Source organism: Pelodiscus sinensis, chromosome 3 (genome assembly GCF_052426305.1).
Source record: "Pelodiscus sinensis isolate ZL-2025 chromosome 3, ASM5242630v1, whole genome shotgun sequence".
NCBI lineage: Eukaryota > Metazoa > Chordata > Testudines > Trionychidae > Pelodiscus > Pelodiscus sinensis.
In genome coordinates, this window is record NC_143054.1 from 199,448,461 (window position 1) to 199,472,064 (window position 23,604).

Genomic DNA, 23,604 nt, shown 5'->3' on the forward strand with positions numbered 1-23,604 from the left:
TGTTGGCAGCACCTACAGAGCCGCCCTCCATGTGGCAGGCTGGGGGGCTTCTATTTTCTAGGGGCGGTCCTGTGCCTTGCTCAGTGTGGAATAGCAGTTGCCATTTTGTTGCGCAGTCACCCCGTTTAGCGAGCGCGCTGGTAACGCGTCACAGCCGCTCGTGCCGTCAGCAATTTAGAATTAACTGTCAACTTTGCCGTTGCCTTGTTTACACCCCCCCCACACTTCTCTTGCACAGGACAGGACCTGGCCGAACGTCATAAGAGCAGCCACACTGGGTCAGATCAAAGGTGCATCCAGCCCCGTGTCCTGTCTGCCCACAGGGGCCAATGCCAGGAGTGAACGGAACAGGGAATCATCGAGCGCCCCCCCCCCTCCTGTCGCCCATTTCTAGCCTCTGACACGACCTCCCCTTATTTACCTCCGTTGAAAGCTGGCCAGTTACGTCACCTGCCGTTCCTATTGTTTAACCAGCGGCCGAGCTATGGGCGGCCCTTCCCTCCACCCATGGCAGCTTCTGAGCCATTGGTGAAGGACGCGGGCAGAGGCTTTCTGAACTAACCCCCTTGGCCCTGTGGCTGTCGCTGGCGTCTGCTGGCCGCGGGTTCTGCCACCTGAATGCAATGAAGATGGAAATGCTCCTGCTGGCTACGGAGCATTTAGTCCTTACCCCAGACAGCTCAGCAGCAAGCCCCCACCCCTCCCCTGACAGGCTGGCTGCCGAGGCGCAATGGCGGGTGGGGCACTGGGCAAGCCATTAAGAGGGGGTTAGAGGCAGGGGTGCCGACAGGCACATTGGGCCCCTGGGCAAGGAGGGGAGAGGGCAGCGAGCCCTCGGCAGCTCCCCAAGCACGCAAGGCCCCCAGCCCTTAGCACTACCTGCCGCAGTAACGGCATCAGCCAGGGGCCCTGGGCCCTTTAGCATCCCTGAGCCAATGGCCCCCTTTGCCTCCCCCCCACGAGGCTAGTCACCCCCGCAGGGAGCAGGCAGAGCCCATGAGCCCATGGACCTGCTGGGGGAGAGCAGGATCCGGCCTGTGGGTGCCCCTCCCGGGCCCTTCGTACACGCAGAGCCGCTGTTTTAAGCGCAGGGCTGCTCCATGTGACGCTCTGCTCCAGAGGGAGGGGGAGGCTTCAAGCGCGCTCCCCACCCCCAACCCAAAACCTGCCAGCCAATGGGAGCTGAGAGACTGGCCTGGGGGACGGGGGGGGGGAGGGGAGGGCATGCAGGCCTCTCCCCATTCCCGGAGTCCAGAGCCACATGGAGGGAGCAGGCTGCATTGTCAATGCTCTGGAGGCTCTGCAGGCCAGGAGATGCTTAGGTAAGCCAGAGCCTGCCTCCGGCACCCCCTCCCCCTCCCCCAACCCAAATCCCTCCTCCAAGTCCCCTTCCAATCCTTCTGCACACACCCTCTGCTGCAGACAACTCCCTTCCAGAGCTTGCACCCCTCCAGCACCCCAGAATCCTCTCCTGCACCCCCACTCCCTCCCTGACCCTACACCCCCATCTCCTGACTCAGGCCACAACCCCCTCCTTCCCCCAAAGTCCCTCTCGGCCCCCACCCCATCTCCTGCACGCCAGTCCCTTACCCCGTGCGCCCTGCTGCACCCAACCGGCATCCTGGACCCTGCACCCCCGCCACAAAAAAGTGCGGCCCTTGACCCCTTTCCAAAACCCTTGGAGTGATTTCCCACCCAAAATGACCCCCCTCCCGCCCCCCGGGTTAGAGTCACCAAGAGGTGGGCGACGTGGCAGCGGGCAGAGCATGGGAAGCAGGGGACGTTCTAGCTGGGTGCGGCCGTGAGGTGGGCGACGTGGCAGTGGGCAGAGCATGGGAAGCAGGGGACGTTCTGGCTGGGTGCGGCCGTGAGGTGGGCGACGTGGCAGCGGGCAGAGCATGGGAAGCAGGGGACGTTCTGGCTGGGTGCGGCCGTGAGGTGGGCGACGTGGCAGCGGGCAGAGCATGGGAAGCAGGGGACGTTCTGGCTGGGTGCGGCCGTGAGGTGGGCGACGTGGCAGTGGGCAGAGCATGGGAAGCAGGGGACGTTCTGGCTGGGTGCGGCCGTGAGGTGGGCGACGTGGCAGTGGGCAGAGCATGGGCAGCAGGGGACGTTCTAGCTGGGTGCGGCCGTGAGGTGGGCGACGTGGCAGTGGGCAGAGCATGGGAAGCAGGGGACGTTCTGGCTGGGTCCGGCCGTGAGGTGGGCGACGTGGCAGTGGGCAGAGCATGGGCAGCAGGGGACGTTCCGGCTGGGTGCGGCCGTGAGGTGGGCGACGTGGCAGTGGGCAGAGCATGGGCAGCAGGGAAAGTTCTGTCTGGGTGCGGCCGTGAGGTGGGCGACGTGGCAGTGGGCAGAGCATGGGAAGAAGGGGACGTTCTGGCTGGGTGCGGCCGTGAGGTGGGCGACGTGGCAGTGGGCAGAGCATGGGAAGCAGGGGACGTTCTGGCTGGGTGCGGCCGTGAGGTGGGCGACGTGGCAGCGGGCAGTGCATGGGAAGCAGGGGACGTTCTGGCTGGGTGCGGCCGTGAGGTGGGCGACGTGGCAGCGGGCAGTGCATGGGAAGCAGGGGACGTTCTGGCTGGGTGCGGCCGTGAGGTGGGCGACGTGGCAGCGGGCAGAGCATGGGAAGCAGGGGACGTTCTGGCTGGGTGCGGCCGTGAGGTGGGCGACGTGGCAGTGGGCAGAGCATGGGAAGCAGGGGACGTTCTGGCTGGGTGCGGCCGTGAGGTGGGCGACGTGGCAGTGGGCAGAGCATGGGAAGCAGGGGACGTTCTGGCTGGGTGCGGCCGTGAGGTGGGCGACGTGGCAGTGGGCAGAGCATGGGAAGCAGGGGACGTTCTGGCTGGGTGCGGCCGTGAGGTGGGCGCAGGCGCGGTGTGTCTGCAGCACGGAGGGGCAAACATCACCTCATGGTGACCTGGCCGAGCAGGGTGGCATCAGCAAATGCCCCGTGTTCTGGGGCCCTCGGGAATGGTGCGGCGCTGGGAGGAGGAATGGAACCGCACCATGCACCGCGCTCAGTCTGAAACAGCTGTCGCTTCATGGAGTTCCCTGAAGGAACGAGTCTGCCTCCAGGAACAGGACTTCCCGGACACAGGTCTGCTGGCGCGCAAGGAGACGGGCGCCGTTCCCCGGCACGAACCCAAATGAACGGGAGAAGACGCCCATGAAAAGATCGGCAGGCTTTTAATGGCATGATCGACAATCCCCTTTTAATAACAAGTCTAATGACGACGGCTGCGTCCGAGGCATCATCAGATGGTCCAAGCCATGATCCAGAGGGTGGCAGGTGGATTGGGCCACAGCCGGGGTCTCCGTGATGCATGCCAGACGGTCCGGCTGTGGCCTTTGCCATGCAGTTGGACCAGCTTTGACTTCCTTGGTGGTGGTTGTACATTCTAGTTGCAATGTGTAAACATTCTAGAGCTGCTTTCCTAAGGAGTGCGCAGAAGGATGGAGAGAGGGGGGCGCCCTGGGCCCCGTAGCGGTGCCGGGCAGACGGGCCCGAGGGCAGAAGTCCTGTCCCCAGGCCGGAACACGTCGCTTGGCGGAGTCAGAGGAGGAGGAAATGAACCGAGTCGCTCCAGGTGCAGCGTCCGCAGTGAAGAGCCGCGTGTCGTCATGTTAGCGCGCTGCAAAAATGCCAGCCACTGTTCCCTCTAATTTTTCCAGCCAGGTGGGGGAATAAATTTTGTTATGTGCACAGAGGCAAGCGCAGATGTGCACCACCCATCGAAACACCTGCAATCAGCTGGGCGGCATTTGACTCTGGTGGCCTCTCCAGCGCTCAGCTTGCAGGGAACACGGGTGCCAGCACGGATTCCTGACCGGATCCCATAGTACAGCTAGGGGCAGCGACACCTGTTTCCATAGATACTGGTTCCTTGGCGTTGCCTCACAACCTCCCCCGCGTCCTGCCTGTGCGATAGGCGTACGGGGCCTGCCTGCCTCGCTCTGCTGCCGCTTCCACCAGTGCGGTGTGGGTGCAACGTGTGTTCACACCCCTTCTGTACTGGTGTAAGCGACAGCCCACGCTGCTGGGCAGGCCAGATGCAGGCTCTGGGTATCTGCCCGTCAGCACCATGCTGCCCCCCTGCAGCTAACCCTCCCCCCCAGCAGAAGCCCGGCTGGTGTGGGTTGGGGTGAGCCACGGGGGGCCTTTCACAGCCATTCCTGTTGGGGGGGGAGTTCCCAAGGCAGGGCGGGCCATGGCTGTAGCAGCAGCAGCCTCTGCACGCGGGCCGAGCGGGATTGAATGGACAGCGCGGCTTGTTTATTTACAGCCGTGGGACTAACAGGGAGGGGAAGCCACGGTACAGCTGGCAGCAGCCCCTCGGCCCGGCCTGAGCCAGTGCTGGCCGCAGGGCTTCGGGGCAGGGCCTGGCCCCAGGGGGACGAGCCCAGAAAGGTGGGCCGGGTCGGACCCCCCCAGCCGCAAAGGGAAACGAAGGAGCAGCCCCAGCGGGCGGAAAGCTGCTGGCCGGGGGCAGGGGCCGTGACCGGCAGGCGCGAGACGGTCAGTCCCCTGGGCCGTATATGGGCCCCGCTGGAGGGAGCCCGGCCGGCCAATAGCCCAGCAGCACGAGCCCGTCTCACGGGGAGCCGGACCCCGGGGGCTGCCAGCGATTGGTGCCCAGCCGCCGGTGCCGGGCGTGATGTGGTCTGCGTATGGGAAGCAGCAGCAGCAGGTGGTGCCGGGTACGGGGCTGGTGTGAAGCTCACCAGCTGCGGGCACTAGGGCACACACTGGCTGGCCCCTTGGGGGCAGGCTGCCCTGGGGAAGCGCTCGCCCCACGCCCACGCTGGGCTTTGCCAGCAGCTTGCCTGGCCCCTCCCGCCCGAGGGGAGTGCACCGGGGCAGCGCGCCCTGCGGCCGGCCAGCAAGGGGGTCACGACGGCTAGTCCCCAAGGCTGCGCGGCCCCAGCTCGGGCTGTCTGGCAGGAGGGCCTGCGCCTTGCAGCCGAACCGCCACACGAGTCTCACGCAGCCGTGGGCTCCTAGCCGGAGCCGGGGGAAGGGATGCAGCTGCGGGTGTAGCCCTGCGGCTTGTGGGGCCGAGCTACGGCAGGCGTCGCCCGGGGATAGAGCTGCAACCGTAACCCCCTTTGTGGACCCCCCTCGCCCTGCCGCGGCCCCGACCCAGTCTACCTCTGGCCTGCCACGCAGCCACGCAGCGCTCCCGGCCCCCCGCCCGCACGGTCAGGGCGCCCAGGCCGGTCTGCTTGCTGGTGTGCCTGTCGCCGCTGCTCGCCTCACCGCCGTACTCTCGCTGCCCCTTGTCCACGCTCGCCCCCACGGGTGCCCTCCCGCTTCCTGCTCCCGCCGTGCCCCTGCCAGGCCGGTGCTGGGAGGAACGCTGCGGGGGATGAAAGGGCCTGGGCCCGGCCCAGCGCTGGCCAGTGGCTTGTTCAATCGGACTGTCGGGCTTTTGCGGCTCTTTTCGGAGCCCTTTCCAACGTGGGACATCCCCGGGGCCCCAGGCTGGGACACGGCGGCCCATCACGGGCTCGCTGAGGCCGTGGCATGACGCCCGCAGCTCCAAAAAGCAGGAGCTAGTCTCGGCCCCAGCGAAGGGATCGGTTCAGCGGGGTCTTCCCCCTGCCTGCTGGGGCCGGGGCCTGGCGGGCGAACGGGGTGACGGTGGGGAGGTGTCTGAAGCCGGGAGAGCGCTGGCTGCTGGGATTTGGGCACAGACTCCAGGAGGGGCAGCTCCGAGTGGGAGACTCCCGCGAAAGTGGCAAGCGCTGCCCGCCCTGCGGCGCTGCCCAGAGAGGCCGCCCCCACCCTGTAGGACCAGCTCTGTTCTTGCGCTTCCCCGCCCACCCACCTGCGAACCCCCCCGCCAGCAGCCAGGTAGCTCTGCGAGGGGGGCAGGCAGCCCGGGCGGCTGCCCTCGGGGCGGGGGGCCCCCACGGAGCAGCGGGGCCTGGCGGCGTCCCCGCTGAGAGGCAGGGCACACTCTGTCCCCTAGCGCCGGGCACAGGCGCTCTGCAGCCTCGGGCAGGCACGGGGAGGGCACGGACGTTTTCCCAGCGGCGCTTCCCGGCCAGGAAGGCTGAAAGGTGTTTCCACGAGGGCCGGGTGTCCGCGGTGATCATGTGACTTCCAGAGCCGGGGCTTTCCTGTGCCCCCGACAGCGGGTCGTCGGACCAAGCTGGAAACCCTGCGCACGCTGGACCCCTCCTCGCGCACCCCCGGCACTCACCACCCCAGGCCTGTGGCTTGTGCCACCCGCCCGTGGGGACGCGCCGAGAGCCCAGGAGGAGGAAGCCAATCCCTGCCCCAGGGCCCAAACCAGCTAGTTACGCTCCAGTCACAAGGCCAGCAAAGCCAGGGTACGTCTACACTACCACCCTACTTCGAACTAGAGTGGTTAATGTAGGCAACCGGAGTTGCAAACGAAGCCTGGGATTGGAATTTCCTGGGCTTCATTTGCATGATCGTGGGGGGCGCCATTTTTAAATGTCCGCTAGTGCGGACTCTGTGCCGCGTGGCTACACTAGGTAGTTCGGTAGTGGCTACACTAGGTAGGCGTCCTAGTCCGAACTACCGTTACTCCTCGTGAAACTACCTAGTTCGTGCCGCGTGTAGCCGCGGGGCACGGAGTCCGCACTAGCGGACATTTAAAAATGGCGGCGCCCGGCTTTATGCAAATGAAGCCCGGGAAATTCAAATCCTGGGCTTCATTTGCAACTCCGGTTGCCTCCATTAACCACCCTAGTTCAAACTAGGGGCTAGTGTAGACATACCCCCAGGGGGTGCCAGCGCTGCTGGGCGTGGCACCCCCTGACTCTCCCACTGTGCCCCCCGCGGGACAACACCACACAGGCATGTAGGCGCAGGGGCAGCCCCACAAAGGGCATTCAGTAGGGCTGGGGGCTCCCACGCCGCGGCCCAGGGCCTGCTGCATGCGGGGACGTGCAGTCCCCATGGCGGTGGCTGCTCGCTGCACCCCTAGGCCGTTGGCAGTGCAGCCCGCGCCTGGGCACGCAGAGGCACCCTGCCCACCTGCCGCTGCAGACTGAGCGGCCCAGGGCGGCTCCCTGCACTGCCAACAGCACGCTCCCTCGGCCTGCTTGGGGCGCCTGCCAGGCCTCTCCCCCGGCCCCCGCTCCCTGCGGAGTGAGGGGCAAGCCCTGGCTAGTGGGGCAGGAGCTGGCTTGTAACCCGCCAGTGCTCAGGCAGGGACAGCGGGCAAGGGGGGGCCCGCTCCTGGAGCAATGCGCCGTGCGGGCACCTCCCTGGAGTCCTGGAGCCCTCTCCTCCCAGCGGGCGCAGCAGCCCTGCCCATCACCTTGCCCCCACCTTGGAGGGCTGCTCTCCAAAGCTCAGGCATCGGCACAGCATAGGAGACTGGTGTTGCTAAGTGAGCAGGGGGCAGAGGGGAGCTGCTAGGCGGTTTGTAAGGGCAAGCGTGAGCTGCGGCCCTGGCGGGAGGTGCGGCAGGACAGCACTCTGCCCGGGGGCAGCTGGCCGTGGGCCGCTCGTGGTTCCGGCGTGGAAGGCTGGGGGGGGGAGGGAAGCGCGGAGGGGCAGCTGGCCGTGGGCCGCTCGTGGTTCCGGCGTGGGAGGCTGGGGGGGAGGGAACTGCGGAGGGGCAGCTGGCCGTGGGCCGCTCGTGGTTCCAGCGTGGGAGGCTGGGGGGGAGGGAACTGCGGAGGGGCATCTGACCATGGGCCGCTCGTGGTTCCGGCATGGAAGGCTGGGGGGGGGAGGGAAGCGCGGAGGGGCAGCTGGCCGGGGGCCGTTCGTGGTTCCGGCGTGGGAGGCTGCGGGGGACGGAAGCGCGGAGGGGCAGCTGGCCGTGGGCCGCTCGTGGTTCCAGCGTGGGAGGCTGGGGGGGAGGGAAGCACGGAGGAGCACCTGGCCGCGGACCGCTCGTGGTTCCGGTGTGGGAGGCTGGGGGGGAAGGAAGTGCGGAGGAGCAGCTGGCCGTGGGCCGCTCGTGGTTCCGGCATGGGAGGCTGCGGGGGAGGGAAGTGCGGAGGAGCAGCTGGCCGCGGGCCGCTCGTGGTTCCGGCATGGGAGGCTGCGGGGGAGGGAAGCGCGGAGGAGCAGCTGGCCGTGGGCCGCTCGTGGTTCCGGCGTGGGAGGCTGCGGGCGAGGGAAGCGCGGAGGAGCAGCTGGCCGTGGGCCACTCGTGGTTCCAGCGTGGGAGGCTGGGGGGGAGGGAAGTGCGGAGGAGCAGCTGGCCGTGGGCCGCTCGTGGTTCCGGCCTGGGAGGCTGCGGGGGAGGGAAGCGCGGAGGAGCAGCTGGCCGTGGGCCGCTCGTGGTTCCGGCGTGGGAGGCTGCGGGGGAAGGAAGCGCGGAGGAGCAGCTGGCCGCGGGCCGCTCGTGGTTCCGGCTTGGGAGGCTGCGGGCGAGGGAAGCGCGGAGGAGCAGCTGGCCGTGGGCCGCTCGTGGTTCCGGCGTGGGAGGCTGCGGGGGAGGGAAGCGCGGAGGAGCAGCTGGCCATGGGCCGCTCGTGGTTCCGGCGTGGGAGGCTGCGGGGGAGGGAAGCGCGGAGGAGCAGCTGGCCGTGGGCCGCTCGTGGTTCCGGCCTGGGAGGCTGCGGGGGAGGGAAGTGCGGAGGAGCAGCTGGCCGTGGGCTGCTCGTGGTTCCGGCGTGGGAGGCTGGGGGGGAGGGAAGTGCGGAGGAGCAGCTGGCTGTGGGTTGCTCGTGGTTCCGGCGTGGGAGGCTGCGGGGGAAGGAAGTGCGGAGGAGCAGCTGGCTGTGGGCTGCTCGTGGTTCCGGCGTGGGAGGCTGGGGGGGAGGGAAGCGCGGAGGAGCAGCTGGCTGCGGGCCGCTCGTGGTTCCGGCGTGGGAGGCTGTGGGGGAGGGAAGCGTGGAGGAGCAGCTGGCCGTGGGCCGCTCGTGGTTCCGGCGTGGGAGGCTGCGGGGGAGGGAAGCGCGGAGGAGCAGCTGGCCGTGGGCCGCTCGTGGTTCCGGCGTGGGAGGCTGTGCTCAGTGCACACGAGACGCAGGAGTTAGCCAGCCTGGCGGGTTGGTGGCCGCAGGTCATTATCTAGCCGCCGCCTTGCCTTCCGCAGACGCTTGCCTTCCTTTGGTTGCTGGGCTGTGAGTCTGGGTTTTCCCTCTTTGTCCTTTCCTGGCCAGGCCAGCGGAGGCCGGCGGGTCTCCCAGCGGCCCCCGGGCCAGGACTCTGGGTTGAGTGCGGGGAGACGGTGGAACCCGCTGCAGGACAGAGGCTGGCCTGCGCTGTCGGGAGGGCGACGGACTCTCCCGTCTGGACAGTGACTGGCTTTTGGGGGAAGCACTGAGGTTGCGTGGGGGCAGGCCAGGGCTCCAAGGGGGAGCACAGCTCCACGGGGCAGGAGGCGGTGCAGGACTTGGGGAAGAAGGGAGCCGGCTCTGGAGCAGTTTCAGGGGGGAGTCACTGGGCTCGGTCCCAGCTGTCCTCTGAAGCCTGCAGGGAGAGAGGGGAGGGGAGGGGAGATGGGCTATTTGCAGCTGGATAGCCCCTGGATTCTGGGGGTCCTCACACAGCTCCCGGGGCTGTCTGGCTGCAGCAAGGCTCCCGGCTCGGCCTGGCTGGGGTGATTAGCCACAGGTGGGATCAGGGAAGCCCAGTGTCAGAGCTGAGCCCTTCTGGAAAGCAGCTGGCGGCTCCTGGCCAGGCCAGGGCAGAGGGGGAGGTGGGCTGTGGAGTAGGTGGGCGGGAAACTAGGCTCAGGAGTAGGTGGGGAAACTGGGTCATGGGGTGGATAGGTGGTGCCAGAAAGAAAGATGGGACATGGAGTGAGTGGAAAACATACAGCGGGTCGGGGCAGGAAGCCAGGCTATGCGGGAGGTGGTGTGTGGACTGGTGGGAGGACAGGCAGAGAGGCAGGCCACGGGGGGAGGGGATGGACTGGTGGGGGGACAAGCAGGGGAGCAGGCCACGGGGGGAGGGGATGGACTGGTGGGAGGACAGGCAGGGAGGCAGGCCACGGGGGGAGGGGATGGATTGGTGGGAGGACGGGCAGAGAGGCAGGCCACGGGGGGAGGGGATGGACTGGTGGGGGACAAGCAGGGGAGCAGGCCACGGGGGGAGGGGATGGACTGGTGAGGGGACAGGCAGGGGGGCAGGCCACGGGGGGAGGGGATGGACTGGTGGGAGGACAGGCAGGGAGGCAGGCCACGGGGGGAGGGGATGGACTGGTGGGGGGACAGGCAGGGAGGCAGGCCACGGGGGGAGGGGATGGACTGGTGGGGGGACAGGCAGGGAGGCAGGCCACGGGGGGAGGGGATGGACTGGTGGGGGGACAGGCAGGGAGGCAGGCCACGGGGGGAGGGGATGGATTGGTGGGAGGACAGGCAGGGAGGCAGGCCACGGGGGGAGGGGTTGGGCTTGTGGGGGGACGGGCAGGGAGGCAGGCCACGGGGGGAGGGGATGGATTGGTGGGGGGACAGGCAGGGAGGCAGGCCATGGGGGGAGGGGATGGGCTTGTGGGAGGACGGGATGGATTGGTGGGGGGACGGGCAGGGGCGCAGGCCACGGGGGGAGGGGATGAATTGGTGGGGGGACGGGCAGGAAGGCAGGCCACGGGGGGAGGGGATGGGCGTGTGGGGGGGACGGGCAGGAAGGCAGGCCACGGGGGGAGGGGATGGGCGTGTGGGGGGACAGGCAGGGAGGCAGGCCACGGGGGGAGGGGATGGGCTTGTGGGAGGATGGGCAGGGGGGCAGGCCACGGGGGGGATGGATTGGTGGGGGGACGGGCAGGGGGGCAGGCCACGGGGGGAGGGGATGGATTGGTGGGAGGACAGGCAGGGGGGCAGGCCACAGGGGGAGGGGATGGATTGGTGGGGGGACAGGCAGGGAGGCAGGCCACGGGGGGAGGGGATGGGCTTGTGGGAGGATGGGCAGGGGGGCAGGCCACGGGGGGGGGGGATGGATTGGTGGGGGGACGGGCAGGGGGCAGGCCACGGGGGGAGGGGATGGATTGGTGGGAGGACAGGCAGGGGGCAGGCCACGGGGGGAGGGGATGGATTGGTGGGGGGACCGGCAGGGAGGCAGGCCACGGGGGGAGGGGATGGGCTTGTGGGGGGACGGGCAGGAAGGCAGGCCACGGGGGGGGGGGGATGGGCATGTGGGGGGACGGGCAGGAAGGCAGGCCAATCCCTGCTCAAGTGACAGCGGTGGGTGGGGCCAGATACCCACGCTGCTGCTCTCCCTGGCCTTTCCCAGGCTGCGTCTCCTGAGGCTGCCCAGCTCCTTGGGCCGGGGCGGCATGGTCGGGCGGGCAGGCCAGGGCCCAGCCAGGCGCCGCTTTGGGCCGTCAGGGACGGGGGCACTGACCCATGTGTCCGATATGCCCCCCATGGCCAGGCCCAGCCCTCGGGGGCGGGGGGCTTGCCCAGTGAGGGCCGTGCGGGGCGCTTACCTGGTGGGGAGAGCCGCACCGAGCGCTGAGCTGCCGGGTGCTGCCGGCGACGTCCTCGCGGGCGCGATGGGCCGCGGGATTCTGCTCCTTGTGCTTAACGTTTTCCCTTCCCTTCCTGGGAGGGAGGCCTTCCCTTCCCCCGCCCTCCTCGGCACGAGGTCGTCCGTGTCCTCCTCCGAGCCGGTGGCCGAGAGGGTCTCCGAGGCGCGTCTCCGCTCGTCGCTGGAGGAGGCCGAGGAGGAGGCGCCCGAGGCCAGTCTGAGGAGCCGACTTTGCCTGCGCTCCATCACCAGGCGGACCAAGTCGGCCTGTTTGGCTCTCTTGTGCAGCCGCTCTCGGGCCGAGAGCGAGGCCGACAGGTCTGAGCCAGTGTCCTCCTCAGAGAACAAGATGGGAATCCGGCTTCTGTACCTGGCGCCCAGAGGCTTCCTAGGGCCCTGCTTCGGCGTTCCTCGGGCAGCTTCGGCCCGCGTGAGGCGCTCGGTCGCCAGAAGAGTCTTTTCCACGCGTGGCTCTCCTGAAACCAACCGGCTAGTTTCTCCCAACTCCAGCGCCAGGGCAGCTTGGCCTCGAAGGCCCGGCCTTTCCTCCAGGGGCTGGGCCACACCGTTGGGCAGCGTCTCCGCCGTCTCCGAAGAGGTTTCGATGTGATTGGCCGAGAGCGCGCAGCTTTCTGTCTCTCCCCCTTCCAGACCAGAATTCGCACTCCCGTTTTCCACCAAGACGGGGTTCTCCTCCAGCTCCTCCTCAAGGATGATCTCTTCAAACTGGCCCGGGGGGCAGTAGTCCTCGTGCCTCGCCAGCTGGCCCCCGGAAGACATGACGTTCAGGTGCGTCTTCTCGGCGATGTGAACAAACGTGCGCTCCACTTTGGTAAAGGGGGAGGAAGTGGTGGAAACTGCCGCCGGAGGCTTTGGCTCGGATTTAAGGATGGAGGACAGGGTCCCGGGCTCGGACACGTCCAGCTGGCTGCCCAGCGGCTGGGGCCGCTCGCTCTGGGGCGTTAAAGCAGCAAGCGTCCCCAGATCGACATCCGGAGCCAAGTCGGTGGTGAGCGGAGACTTTTTCATGTCCCCCGGGGAAAACAACACCAGCGTCTTGGAGCCTTCTTCCAGTTCTAAATCGCCATCGGCCATAGACGCGCGGCCCCTCGACTCTTTCTGATCATCCGCCAGCAGCGTGGACGGCGCCCCTTCCTGGCTGCGCTCGGTACTCTTCTGACTCACCTCGCTGCTGGAGCTACTGTGCGTGTCAATCTCGTCTCCCAGATAACCAGCTTCCTCCTCTTCCTCCTCCTCCTCCTCCTCCTCTTCCTCCTCTTCCTCCTCCTCCTCTTCCTCCACTCTCCCGTTCATTGCCAGCCGGGGCTCCGGTGCTTTGCAAGGGGCTGTCAAGACGATGTTTGAGAAGTCGACCTTCTTTATCCGCTGGAGGAGCCGCGGTTTTTCCCTCGAGTCTGATACATCCCGCTTAAAGTCTTGATAAGGCAAATGGAAAGGCACCACCTTCGGCAGACCGTTCATCTCCAAAGGGGTCAGCGCCAACACCTGGAACAAGACAGACGTAAAAGAGAAAACACTTAGTACCCAGAGGGGCGCGGGCATCCGAGTCACAACGTGAGCAACGGCAGGGAGGGCACGTGGCACCGGCCTCTCTTCCTACCCAGGAAGCAGCCTCCTAGCTCAGGGGCCACGTGCCAACAGGAGTGACCCTAGACAAGCTGCCGGCAACTGGCGCCCTAGGCGAAATGCACGATCGGTGCCCCCGCCTCCATAGCCCTCCACGGCCGTGTATCTCGGAGCCCTAGGCGACCGCCCAGTTCGCCTGTATGGACGGGCCGCCCCTGCCTGCCAAGCTCAGGCGAAAGGCAAAGCGACTCTCTAAAGCCACGTCCTCGGCCTCCCAGAAGCGTCTTGTGTGCCTGGTCCACAGCGTAGCCAAGGCCTCAAACTCACTGCACACAGGGCTGCCTTCCCGCTCGAATGCCAGGCCGGTGTCCGTTCAGGCTGAGTGGCCCCCTCCTTCCACAGAAGATGCCCCCTTGCCGCTCGCCCCTGCTTCTAGCACGAGGGTTGCACATGGATCACAGGGCAAACATGGTCTCTCTCGCGTAAACACAGGGTACGTCTACACGACAAGGGCATTTGGAAATAAGCTCGTTCAGAAGAGTAACTCCCGAAATAGCTCAAATAGCACGTCCACACTGCAGGGAAGCCTCGAGATGAGTCCGAGGCCGGCTCCCCTAACGTGGACACGCTACCTCGACGTAGAGCCCAGGAGGCGCTGGGGAGTCATGAACAGCCCTGGGGCGGAGCTATTTCCAAATAGCAGCAGTGGCGCGGCCACACTCCCGCTATTTCGAAATAGCCGTCTCCGAAGAGCCGTTATTCCTCGTGGCATGAGGGCTTAGTATTCCGGAATAAGAAGCCTGTTCTATTGAAATAACGGGCTAGCTGTGTGGATGCTCCCCTTGTTAATTTCGAAATAACGCCGCAGTGTAGACGTGCCCTTCGTTGTTACTTGTGCGGCGCCTTATTGTCGGACTCGGCCTGGCTTAGTTAGCGCTTCCTTTGCTCTTCCACCGCACCCTCCTCCCCCTCGTCCCTGCCTGTGTCTCATCGGTCTCCTCTTCCCTTCTCCGCAATGGTGGCTTCCTCCCAGTTGCGGGCAGCCCGAGGCCACGTCCGCTTGGCAGGACCCACACCTGGCAGGGAGCGAGCTGGGCCAGAGAAACAGCGCTCAGCGCGAGCGGCCGACAAACCCGGGCCAAAGCGCTTTTGTGGCCCTGGCCACGTCCTTACCTGCGTCACAAAGAAAGGCAACCCAAAGGAACCGTGGCCGAGGGGGTCTCTTCACTGGGTGCTCGGCCCCCGGCTCAGGGCAGCCAGGGAACCTAGGCCAGCGCAGATCAATCATGCTGCAAAGCCCACCCCCGTGACCACGGTCGCACTAGTGCTGTGCTCCCCAGGCGGGCGCTAGGACCGGGAGCAGCCCCCTGGCTCTGAGGGGTACGCACAGGCAAGCTCCCCCCATTCTCTGGCAGGGAGCGGATGAGAACTCGCCTGCCGGGGCCCCTGGGGAGGGAGGGAAGGCGCTGGAGGACGTCTGGCGCTGGAGTGAGTTAGCCGGTGTCCTCACCACAAAGCCCACGGTCCCAGCCCGAATAAAAGCAGCCATCAAGCTCTGACCCAGCCGCTGCCAGCCTGGGCCCATAGGCAGGGTGCAGGGTGCTGCCACACCCCCAGGTTTTACATGGGGCTCTGCTGCTGGCCCCACACTCGCCCCCAACGGGGACCCCAGCCACAGCCCCCTTAAGCCTGTCCAGCTCCTGCCCTCCCAGAGATACTCATAGACTCATAGACTTGAAGGTCAGAAGGGACCATTTTGATCATCTAGTCTGACCCCCTGCACAGTGCAGGCCACAGAATCTCACCCACCCCTCCTAGAATAATCCTCTCACTTATATCTCAGATATTGAAGCCTTCAAATACTTTGAAGACCCCAAGATGCAGAGAATCCTCCAGCTGTGATCTGTGCCCCATGCTACAGAGGAAGGCGAAAAACCTCCAGGGCCTCTGCCAATCTACCCTGGAGGAAAATTCCTTCCCGACCCCAAATATGGCGATCAGCTAAACCCTGAGCATGTGGGCAAGACTCACCAGCCAGACACCCAGAAAGTTCTCTATAGTAACTCCTATCATCCCTCCATTGACCTATTCCCACTGATAATGAATGGTCAATTAGTTCCCAAGATCCTGTTATCTCATCAAACCATCCCCTTCATAAACCCATCTAGTTTAATCTTGAAGCCAGATAGATCTTTTGCCCCCACTACTTCCCTTGGGAGGCCGTTCCAGAACCTCACTCCTCTAATGGTTAGAAACCTTCGTCTAATCTCACGTCTAAACTTCCTACTAGCCAGCTTATATCCATTTGTTCTTGTGTCCACATTGGTATTACGCTTAAATAATTCCTCTCCCTCCCTGGTATTTATCCCTCTAATATATTTAAAGAGTGCAATCATGTCCCCCCTCGGCCTTCTTTTGGTTAAACAAGCCAAGCTCCTGGAGTCTCCTTTCATACGACAGGTTTTCCATTCGTCGGATCATCCTAGTGGCCCTTCTTTGTACCTGTTCCGGTTTGAATTCATCCTTCTTAAACATGGGAGCATGGGGAAGGGGGGCGGCTTTCAGCACCCCCACTATTCAGTGTCCAGAGCCACTGCCCGGGCTGGACACACCCCGCAACCGGCCGAGCAGCGGGATTTACCTCGGCCCTGCCCCAGCACAGGGCCAGGACCTGGCTGCTAACCTTCCTCCCCATCTAGAGAGCAGGCCGGGGCTGCTGGGCAGAGAAGGGAACCGAAAGGCTCTGCAGTTTCTGTTGCACGTTTGGGGGGGCAGCTCGGGCTTGGGGAGGGGGGCGTTGCACATTTTCACAGCTGGGGTAGAAGGGGGATACACCAGCCCCAGACGTAGATCGGAGCAACCTGAAGGCTGCCCTGGTTTGTGCCCCCTGCTGCCGGGACCCCTCTGGGCACTTTGCCAGGGTGCCTGGCCTCTGCTCAGCTCCAGGAAGCTCCCCACAGTGGGGGATTCTGTGTAGGGGGGATTCCCTGGCCCGGGGGAGCTGCTCCCTGCCAGGAGCCTGGCTGCGTCTCCCTGGGGCTGGAGGTGGTACCCGCCCCTCAGTCTCTTGGGTTGGGAAGCGGGGGGAAGCCGGTCTGTGCGCGGGACAGAGCAGGCTGCGCAGGGACCGAGAGCCAGACAAGCCGAGGAAATCCAGCATCCAGCCAGCGCCCTGCGCAAACCCCTCCCAGGCCCGCGTCGCGCACAAGGAATTCACCGCGAGAGGCTCAGCCCCTGCTACAAGCCACCTCACCATGGGCCAAACCATTCCGGCCTCCACGCAAGGTGGCGGCGGCAAACCTCGGAGGGAGCGGCTCACACAGGGCACCATGAGTCCCAGGACCACGAGTCCCAGCCCGGTCCCGGGCACATCACAGTGCTGAGCTCCGCCTCCTGCCGCTAGCGTTCACCCCACAAGAGGTCCCTTGACACAGCAGGGACAGAGCACAGCTCTCTACGGCCATGTCAACACTAGGAAGCTATTTCACAATTAGGAAATTTGACTTCAAGAACTCCTGATCTAGCAACATCCAACTAGCGCTGTGGTTCTCAACGGGTGGTCCATGGACTAGCGCTGTGGTTCTCAACGGGTGGTCCATGAACTAGCGCTGTGGTTCTCAACGGGTGGTCCATGGACTAGCGCTGTGGTTCTCAACGGGTGGTCCATGGACTAGCGCTGTGGTTCTCAACGGGTGGTCCATGGACTAGCGCTATGGTTTTCAACCGGTGGTCCATGGACTAGCGCTGTGGTTCTCAACAGGTGGTCCATGGTGACTTTTTCAGTGGGCCACAAGAACATTGTCCAAAGTCCACAAACATTTTTTGATTGGCCAGGTGGTCCGTGGACTGAAACGAGTTAGCGTGTCCATGCTACGGGGAAGCCTCGAAATCAGCCCGTGGCAGGCTCCGTGACTGTGGACGCGCTACCTTGGACTTGGAGCCCCAGGAAGCCCTGGGGAGCGATTCGTTCGAATGTTATTTTGACTTGGTGGCACCGGCGCGTCCACACGGCCACTATTTCGCCATCGCTATTTTGGAATTCGCGTTACTCCTGACGAAAAGCGGGAGCCCAGATTTCAAATTCCGTGGCCCGTTGGTTCGAAGTAACGGGCTTGGTCATGTGGACGCTCCGCTGATCAAGTCGAGGTTGGGGGGTTATTTCGGAATAAGGTCCAAGAGCCGACCAGGGCTAGCAGTAGGCGCGCCTCACGCATACAGACACAGCCTGTTCGAGGAACAGGCCAAGTTGGGAACTTGCTTAGCCCGGGCAAACACCACCATGCTCTCCCTCAAGCTCCTTCTCCCCCCACTGTGACCCACAGCCTGCAGCTCCATAGCACAGACTGCCTTCGCGGCAGCCCGTAGAAAGGAGCCGCGAGCCAGAGGGAAGGAAAGGTTTTGGCTTCTGTAGACCAGGCCACTCCGGGGGACAACGGAGCCCAGCAGACCTGCCAAGCGTCCCACTTCCAGCGTGGGGGACACGGTTTGGGCAGGTGTGTCACATGGCCCTGCACAGCCGGCAGAACGTGCGTTGCGGGAGAGCGACACCCTCCCTGCCACGCCGCAGGGGGCGGGACCCTGAGTGCCAGGCCAAGAGCCGTGCAGACCTTGGATCCACGCCCAGTGCAAGCTCTCGCTCACCCCGTTGGGGAGCGGGCGTCACCTCGCCAAAGCAGCGGGGACCCCTTGCCTCACACAACGGGGAAGAGCGGGAACAGAACTCAGGCTCGGGGCTGGGAGGTGAGCGGCAAGCGCATCCTCCCCCAGCACTGGCAGCAGAGTCTCTGGCTTTGTCTTCTCCAAACTCTTCCGGTCCTGGCAAGGCACCGGAGACGGCCCGCTGAAAGTCAACCCCCTGATCCCGTCGGGCCAGCTGACAACTGGCGCTCACGGCCCTAGCTTGCTAGTTACACATGAACCCAAAGCCGGCATAGACCTGAGCAGGGCAACCAAGGCAGGCCTGGCCGTGCACTAGGTATTAGTCAACCAGTTCAGCACGGTCCTGACCCGCACGGAGCCCCAGAGCAACTCGTCCCAGAGGCAGACCAGGGACACAACGACCCCTCGGAAGAGGAGGGGGCAGAGCAACAGACGGGAAAGGTTGGTATGAGCCGACACGGAAAGGGACGCACCGTTTGCACTGAGGCAGGAAAGGAGCATGGAAGGAGGGGTCTCTCTGTACCGATCTAGGGAGCAGCTCCCTGGCCGGGGGACTGAACAGGCACCTTCTCCCAGGTCCCGGCAGCTCTATGGGGCGCCAGCGCTGCTTGGTCGGCAATGAACCGGTCAGGACGCCTCCGCCCCCGCCCCGAGCCCGTGCTTTGTGTACGAGGAACACCGAGGCCTGCGAAAGCACCGCGCTGCACGCTCTGCTCTTCCGGCTAACTCCGAAACTCTCAGACCAACCGCCGGCTCTGCAGCCGCCGCGCCAACAGCTGCGGGAAGCCAGAGACGTTTTCTCCTTTGAGCCTAGCCGGGAAAGCAGAGCGAACGCCCCGTGGGTCACGGACGCGCCTGCAAGAAGCCCTGTCTAACAACGGAGATCTTCCCCTGGCTCCGGAGGGTCAGCGCGACACCGCCGAGGGAGGCGGGGCGAAAGAAAACACCACGACCCGGGCTCTGCCTTTGATTCTTTAATAAGGTTTTGGTAGAATACAAGCTTTGTCCGATTGTCTGGGTTAACATACAGGGAGTTAAAAAAGGCACAGAATCCATTGCTCAGCTTCTGTTTTGTTTTTAGATGAAGTTGCTCATTTGTGGTGGTTTCAAGTGTCGGATCTTACAGTACTCGGCAGCATTTACAGCGTGTTCTACATACAGTATTCAGTGCATGCTTTTATACAGGAGCTAGAATTCAGCGACTCTCGCGGCACCACTATGTACACAATCATACAGTGCTTTTCTTCTGAAAAAAAGCTTGAAATGGTTTCTCGCATGCTTGGTCTGCCCAGGAGAATAGTGCAAGCATATAATACAGTGTTATTGCAGTACAAAAAGGCCAAGGGGCTACCTTAGGCTCTACAGGGATTCGACACAGGGAGGATAAAAGGGCGCACGGAAAGCAAGCTTTGCACCCCTTCAGACAACTTGGTCCTTCCATCCTAATCCCTCATTGCCTTCTAAGCTACAGCCGGCAGGTCCCCCACTGAAACGCGCTTCCAGGACTTCTCTGACTGCAACGGCAGGTGAGACCCGCTGTGCAACCCGGGCGAGTCTGTCCAGCGTGTTTCCACGAAGACACTCGCCGGGAGGGCTGCATACTGGGGACTCCCCAAGAACCCCAACCCAGAACCCCCAAGCCGAACCTTCCGCCGCACACCAGGAAGCTCATCCCCACACTGCACCCAGGCTAACTGGCCGGCATAATTACATCGGCACCGGCAATTCCGCCTCCTCCAAAGAGCACGCCGCGCTCCAGAAAGCCACGCCCGCGCCCCTTCCAGCGACCGGGCAATTTGGACTGGAGGGAGCCTTGGGCTGCGGGAGACAATGCAAACGGGGGACAGGCTGGTCCCTGAGTTTGTTCGTAGGGGCTGGAAGGTCCAAGAGCGGAAGGCAAGTTCCCAGGGCGACTCAGAGCCCTGCATTAGGAACGGGAAGAGGCCTTCGTCCTGAGGAATGCAGCTAGCAAATAGACAGCAAGAGCTTCCCGGGAATGGCTTTCAACAGGGTCCTGCCAGGGCCTCAGCATCTCCTGGGGGCGACCTTACGCTCGGCCGGCACGGACTCGGCTCGTTCGGGGTTGGGGAGCTACAAAATCCGAGTGCCCGAAGCAGGTTTCCGCCCTAGCCAGCTGCCCCGGGAGGTGACAGGGAGCAGGTACCCTTGCTGAATGCACTCCCCTAGCACGGCCACGCTCGTCTGCAGGGGCCTGCTCTTGGGAGCTCAGCAGCACCGATCTCGGCGGAAGCTTTCTTTGCCTAGCGTCTTACCACCAGACGCTACGGAGACCTCCGGCTGCTCTTTCTAGGGGCACATGCCACAGCCACCGCGGTGCTAGCTGCGCGCCCTGTTCCTCGCTGGGCTCTCCCTCTTCACTGCCTGGCACCTTGGAGACCTGTGAGGCCGATGTCCCCCGCAGGACTCCCTACTTCTCCTGAGATTACCAACCCTGGGAGAACAAGGAGTCATCCCATGGCACCCGGACTGCTGGTTGCTGGCGCACAGACTAACTCGGCTCCCCTTTCCTCCCTGGGAGAGGTTGGCTCCAGCTCTCAGCTCAAACAGACCCGCCCCTGCGGAAAGACGGTTTTCACCGTCCGCAAGAAACCTGGGAACGTGAGAGCTAACGGGAAGGAAAACTTCACGAAAAGCTTGTTGGGTCCCCAATTCCAAAAGCCACTTGGCAGCAGCAGGAGAGAGGAAGGAGGGTCAAAAGCCTGCAAGTCCAGTCCATCCCCGCCCCTGCAGCAGCGGCCCGGGGACGTCAGCAGTGCTGGGCGGGGGCCTGACCTGGTTATCTCAGGAAGGACCAAGCTGAAGGGGCAGCCATCCCGGGAGCATCCCCTTTATTCACCTGGGAAGAGCACGGCACAGGCCTGGCCGTGAGCGCGTTTCATGTCGGCCCACCCTGCCTGCGCACGTGCCGAAGCTGCGGAGGAGACCGAGGAGGGAGCGCTAGGCGGTCTCGGCCCGGTCTGCAGGGTGGCGGGAGCCAACAGGAAACGCCGCGCTTAGTGCAAACGTAACAGCTCCCGCCGCAGGGCAAGAGTCTCTCTGAGCGGTCAGAGACATGCAGGCGAGTGGACCAGGGAGGTGCGTTTCGCACACACACCCCCTTCCGTGGGTTAGCAGCTTGTTAAAAATGTACATTCGTTGTCAGAGCGTTCCCGCCCCGGGGCCGGTGATCCAAAGAAGGGATTTCAACACAGCCAGGGAGCTAGAAACACTTCCTCGAAACGAATCTTTGTGCTGTTGCGTGGACCTGCCGGGGCAGACCCCACGGGACGGTGACCCAGACAAAGGGCACGTGAGACGAGGAGGCAGCAAGGGAAGGGACTTGCACGCCGAACGGCCGTTACACTTTGCACACCAGAACCGAGCCGCACACCAAAAGCAAACGTTCGCACAGGCCCGGGCCCAGCAGGCCTGCCCCTCCTCCCAGCATTCGCCCCCTGGGAGAGAGCGGCACGGAGCGGAGACAAATGCACTAGGAGACATGGCATGAAAACAAGGACGGGCGAGGCTTCCGGGCCATTCGCTTTAACCTGCATACAAAATACAGGGCCAATCGCTGGAACCAGCCACGCTGCGGGTACGCCCCTCGTTTGCGGACGTTCCCCCTTTGCAATAGCCCTCGGGTTACTCGCACGGACGTACCCAGGCCCGCTGGCACTGCCAGAGCAGAAATGCCTGTGGTAAACCCGGCCCGGCCCACACACACACGGCACCGCCACGCCATCAGCGATGGCAGCTTCAGTCAAAAAACCCACCGCTACCAAGGGGTCAAGGGTGAGAAACGAGGAGCATATTTGGCTTATGTTGGCCAGCCTCTCCAGTGACCCTGTCATACCCACCTACCCCTGGGCAGACGGAGGGCAGCCACGCTAGGAAGAAAGGCACCCCCTGATTTCAAGTCGAGAAGTATTTGGGGTTCTTTGTGGACTATAAACAGAAAGAGGCATTCGGGGACTTCCAGGGCTTGTCTGTGAGAAAACACAACCCCGCGGCATGGGTCTACGCTGCAGAAAACCCTCAGTCTCAGAGCCCAGGGCACTGGACGTGGGGCGCCTGCTGCCGGGCTGAGTGGAGCCGAGCAGACATTCCTGCCCGGGTGCTGAGCCTGGCCTCTAGCCCCGCCGGGAAAATCCACACGGCCGTTTTCAGCCCCACAGCACGAACCCGGATCAGCCGCCCCAGGCTCTGGGACTGGCAGCTGCAGGGTTTTTCTGGCAGTGTAGACACACCCTTGCAGACCGCTCGGTCTCCTCCCCCGAGTGCTGCTAGACTTTGCCCAGCAGGTATTTCCAGAGGTTCATTACCCACCGGCGAGATTTCCACCTGGAACACACGGGATCAGAGTCCTCCGCTATGCAGTAGGGATGTAAAATCCCAGTTAACCACTCAAAGCAGGGCAGGCTGGGCCCACCACACCACACCACACCACACCGTGGGTGGGTGGGGAGCTGTTCCAGCACGGCCAGGCCACCAGTTAACTAATCAACATCACCGGGTAACTGCTGACATCCCTACTAGGCAGTGCAAATTACTTAGAAACTGCCCTAGCTCCAGGTAAAGATCTGATGGGGAGGGGTCAAAGCTCTCCACTACAAGCAGGGCTCCGGCTCATAGTAGCCAGCAGAAAAGGCATTCGGGGTTAACGCTACAGTCTAACACAGGACGCACTGCTCACGTGGTCGGGCGGGGCAGAGATCCTGCCTGTCCCACTGGCAAGACGCCAGTTTCCCGGGACAGAAGGACGTCGCAGACTGGCCCGGCCTCCCCAGGCCACGTGCGTGAGCAGCAGCAACCTGCCCAGTCCTCCTGAGAGGACCAGCAAGCAAAGTGAACTCAGTGTCAAAGTGAACTCAGTGCTACAAGCAGGCGGTGGAAGCACTTCGGGGAAAAGACCTGGCGCTGAGGCGGGTGCTCGTTTCAGAGACACCGCGGGGCGGCCTATTTATGAGTCCGCTGCTTAACATCAAAGAAACGAAAACAGAAAGGATTTCCTCGTTCGCGCATTTCGCTACTCGCGGGCGGCGTTTCTGCCTGAGGCCCCCGCCGGCGATCCCGACCGCTTCCGACCAACGAACACCCAGGAGAAGAGACTCCGATCAGGTCTCAGCGCTCTGGGATCCTGTGGGCGAGGCGTGCGACCGAAAGGCAAAACACCATCTTATTCCAGGACTGGAGAAACCAGGAAGCTCAGACCATTTAAAGGCTTCCAATTTCCCTCTGGAGCGCTGGGACTGCCCCGTCACTCAGACAGGAACAGCGCTCTCTGGCTTTTAACCGCTCCTGAGCCAGCCCCCAAAGACTAACGTCTGCAGCCGCGGAGCGCCCCAGAGCCCAGGCGGGTCTAACGGCAGCACAGGAGGGCCGGGAGAGACGTGACAGTTCGCCACACTCCCTCTGTGCTCAGTAACCGTTTGAAGGAGCCTAATGCGCAACTCAAACGGGGACCAATGACTCACAGGGATGATGTGATCCAGACAACGGAGGAGGGAGATTGGACGCCTTTGCCTAGAGCTTCCTAAATTAGCTTCCCTCCAGCATTGGTAGCAACCTTTGCACAGGGAGGGGTTTAAAATCCAGGTCTCGGCAGCTCTTTGCTGTGGGATTGTGTTGGGCACAGAAAAGGGGGAGCTGAGACGGCCCAGCCCCCACCTGGAAACCAGGCTGCAGGCCAGGAGGGTTTTGCAGACACGTCCAGTTTGATCTGCACGGGATCCGGGGCTGACTGAGTCGGAGTGGCACAGAGACGGAAAGCGCATGCTGTGTGGGAAGGGGCTCCGCTTAGGAATCCCAGAGCGCTGCTCCTTCAGGAACCAAGCACGCCCGCGCGCCGTTCCTGGGCACGGCTGCAAGGCGCGGGAGTCTGTCCCGCGTGGAGGCTGCGCCCAGGCACTTCGTGGGAGGTGTCGGCTCCTGGGAAAATCGGACTAGGA

The 23,604-nt window shown here is 64.0% G+C and overlaps 1 protein-coding gene across 2 annotated transcripts in view; it reads right to left on the bottom strand.

The window, feature by feature from the left end:
• Nucleotides 1-6,707: 6,707 nt before the first annotated feature.
• Nucleotides 6,708-23,604, bottom strand: part of TTBK1 (tau tubulin kinase 1) — a 137,696-nt gene continuing 120,799 nt past the window's right edge. For both annotated transcript variants that reach the window (XM_075925811.2, XM_089777564.1), the window contains 2 exons: nt 11,370-12,916; nt 6,708-9,412 (listed from right to left, as the gene is read on the bottom strand). In XM_075925811.2, the coding sequence (XP_075781926.2) occupies nt 9,007-9,412; nt 11,370-12,916 (1,953 nt within the window). In that variant the 3' untranslated portion in view covers nt 6,708-9,006. The remainder of the gene's footprint in view (nt 9,413-11,369; nt 12,917-23,604) is intronic.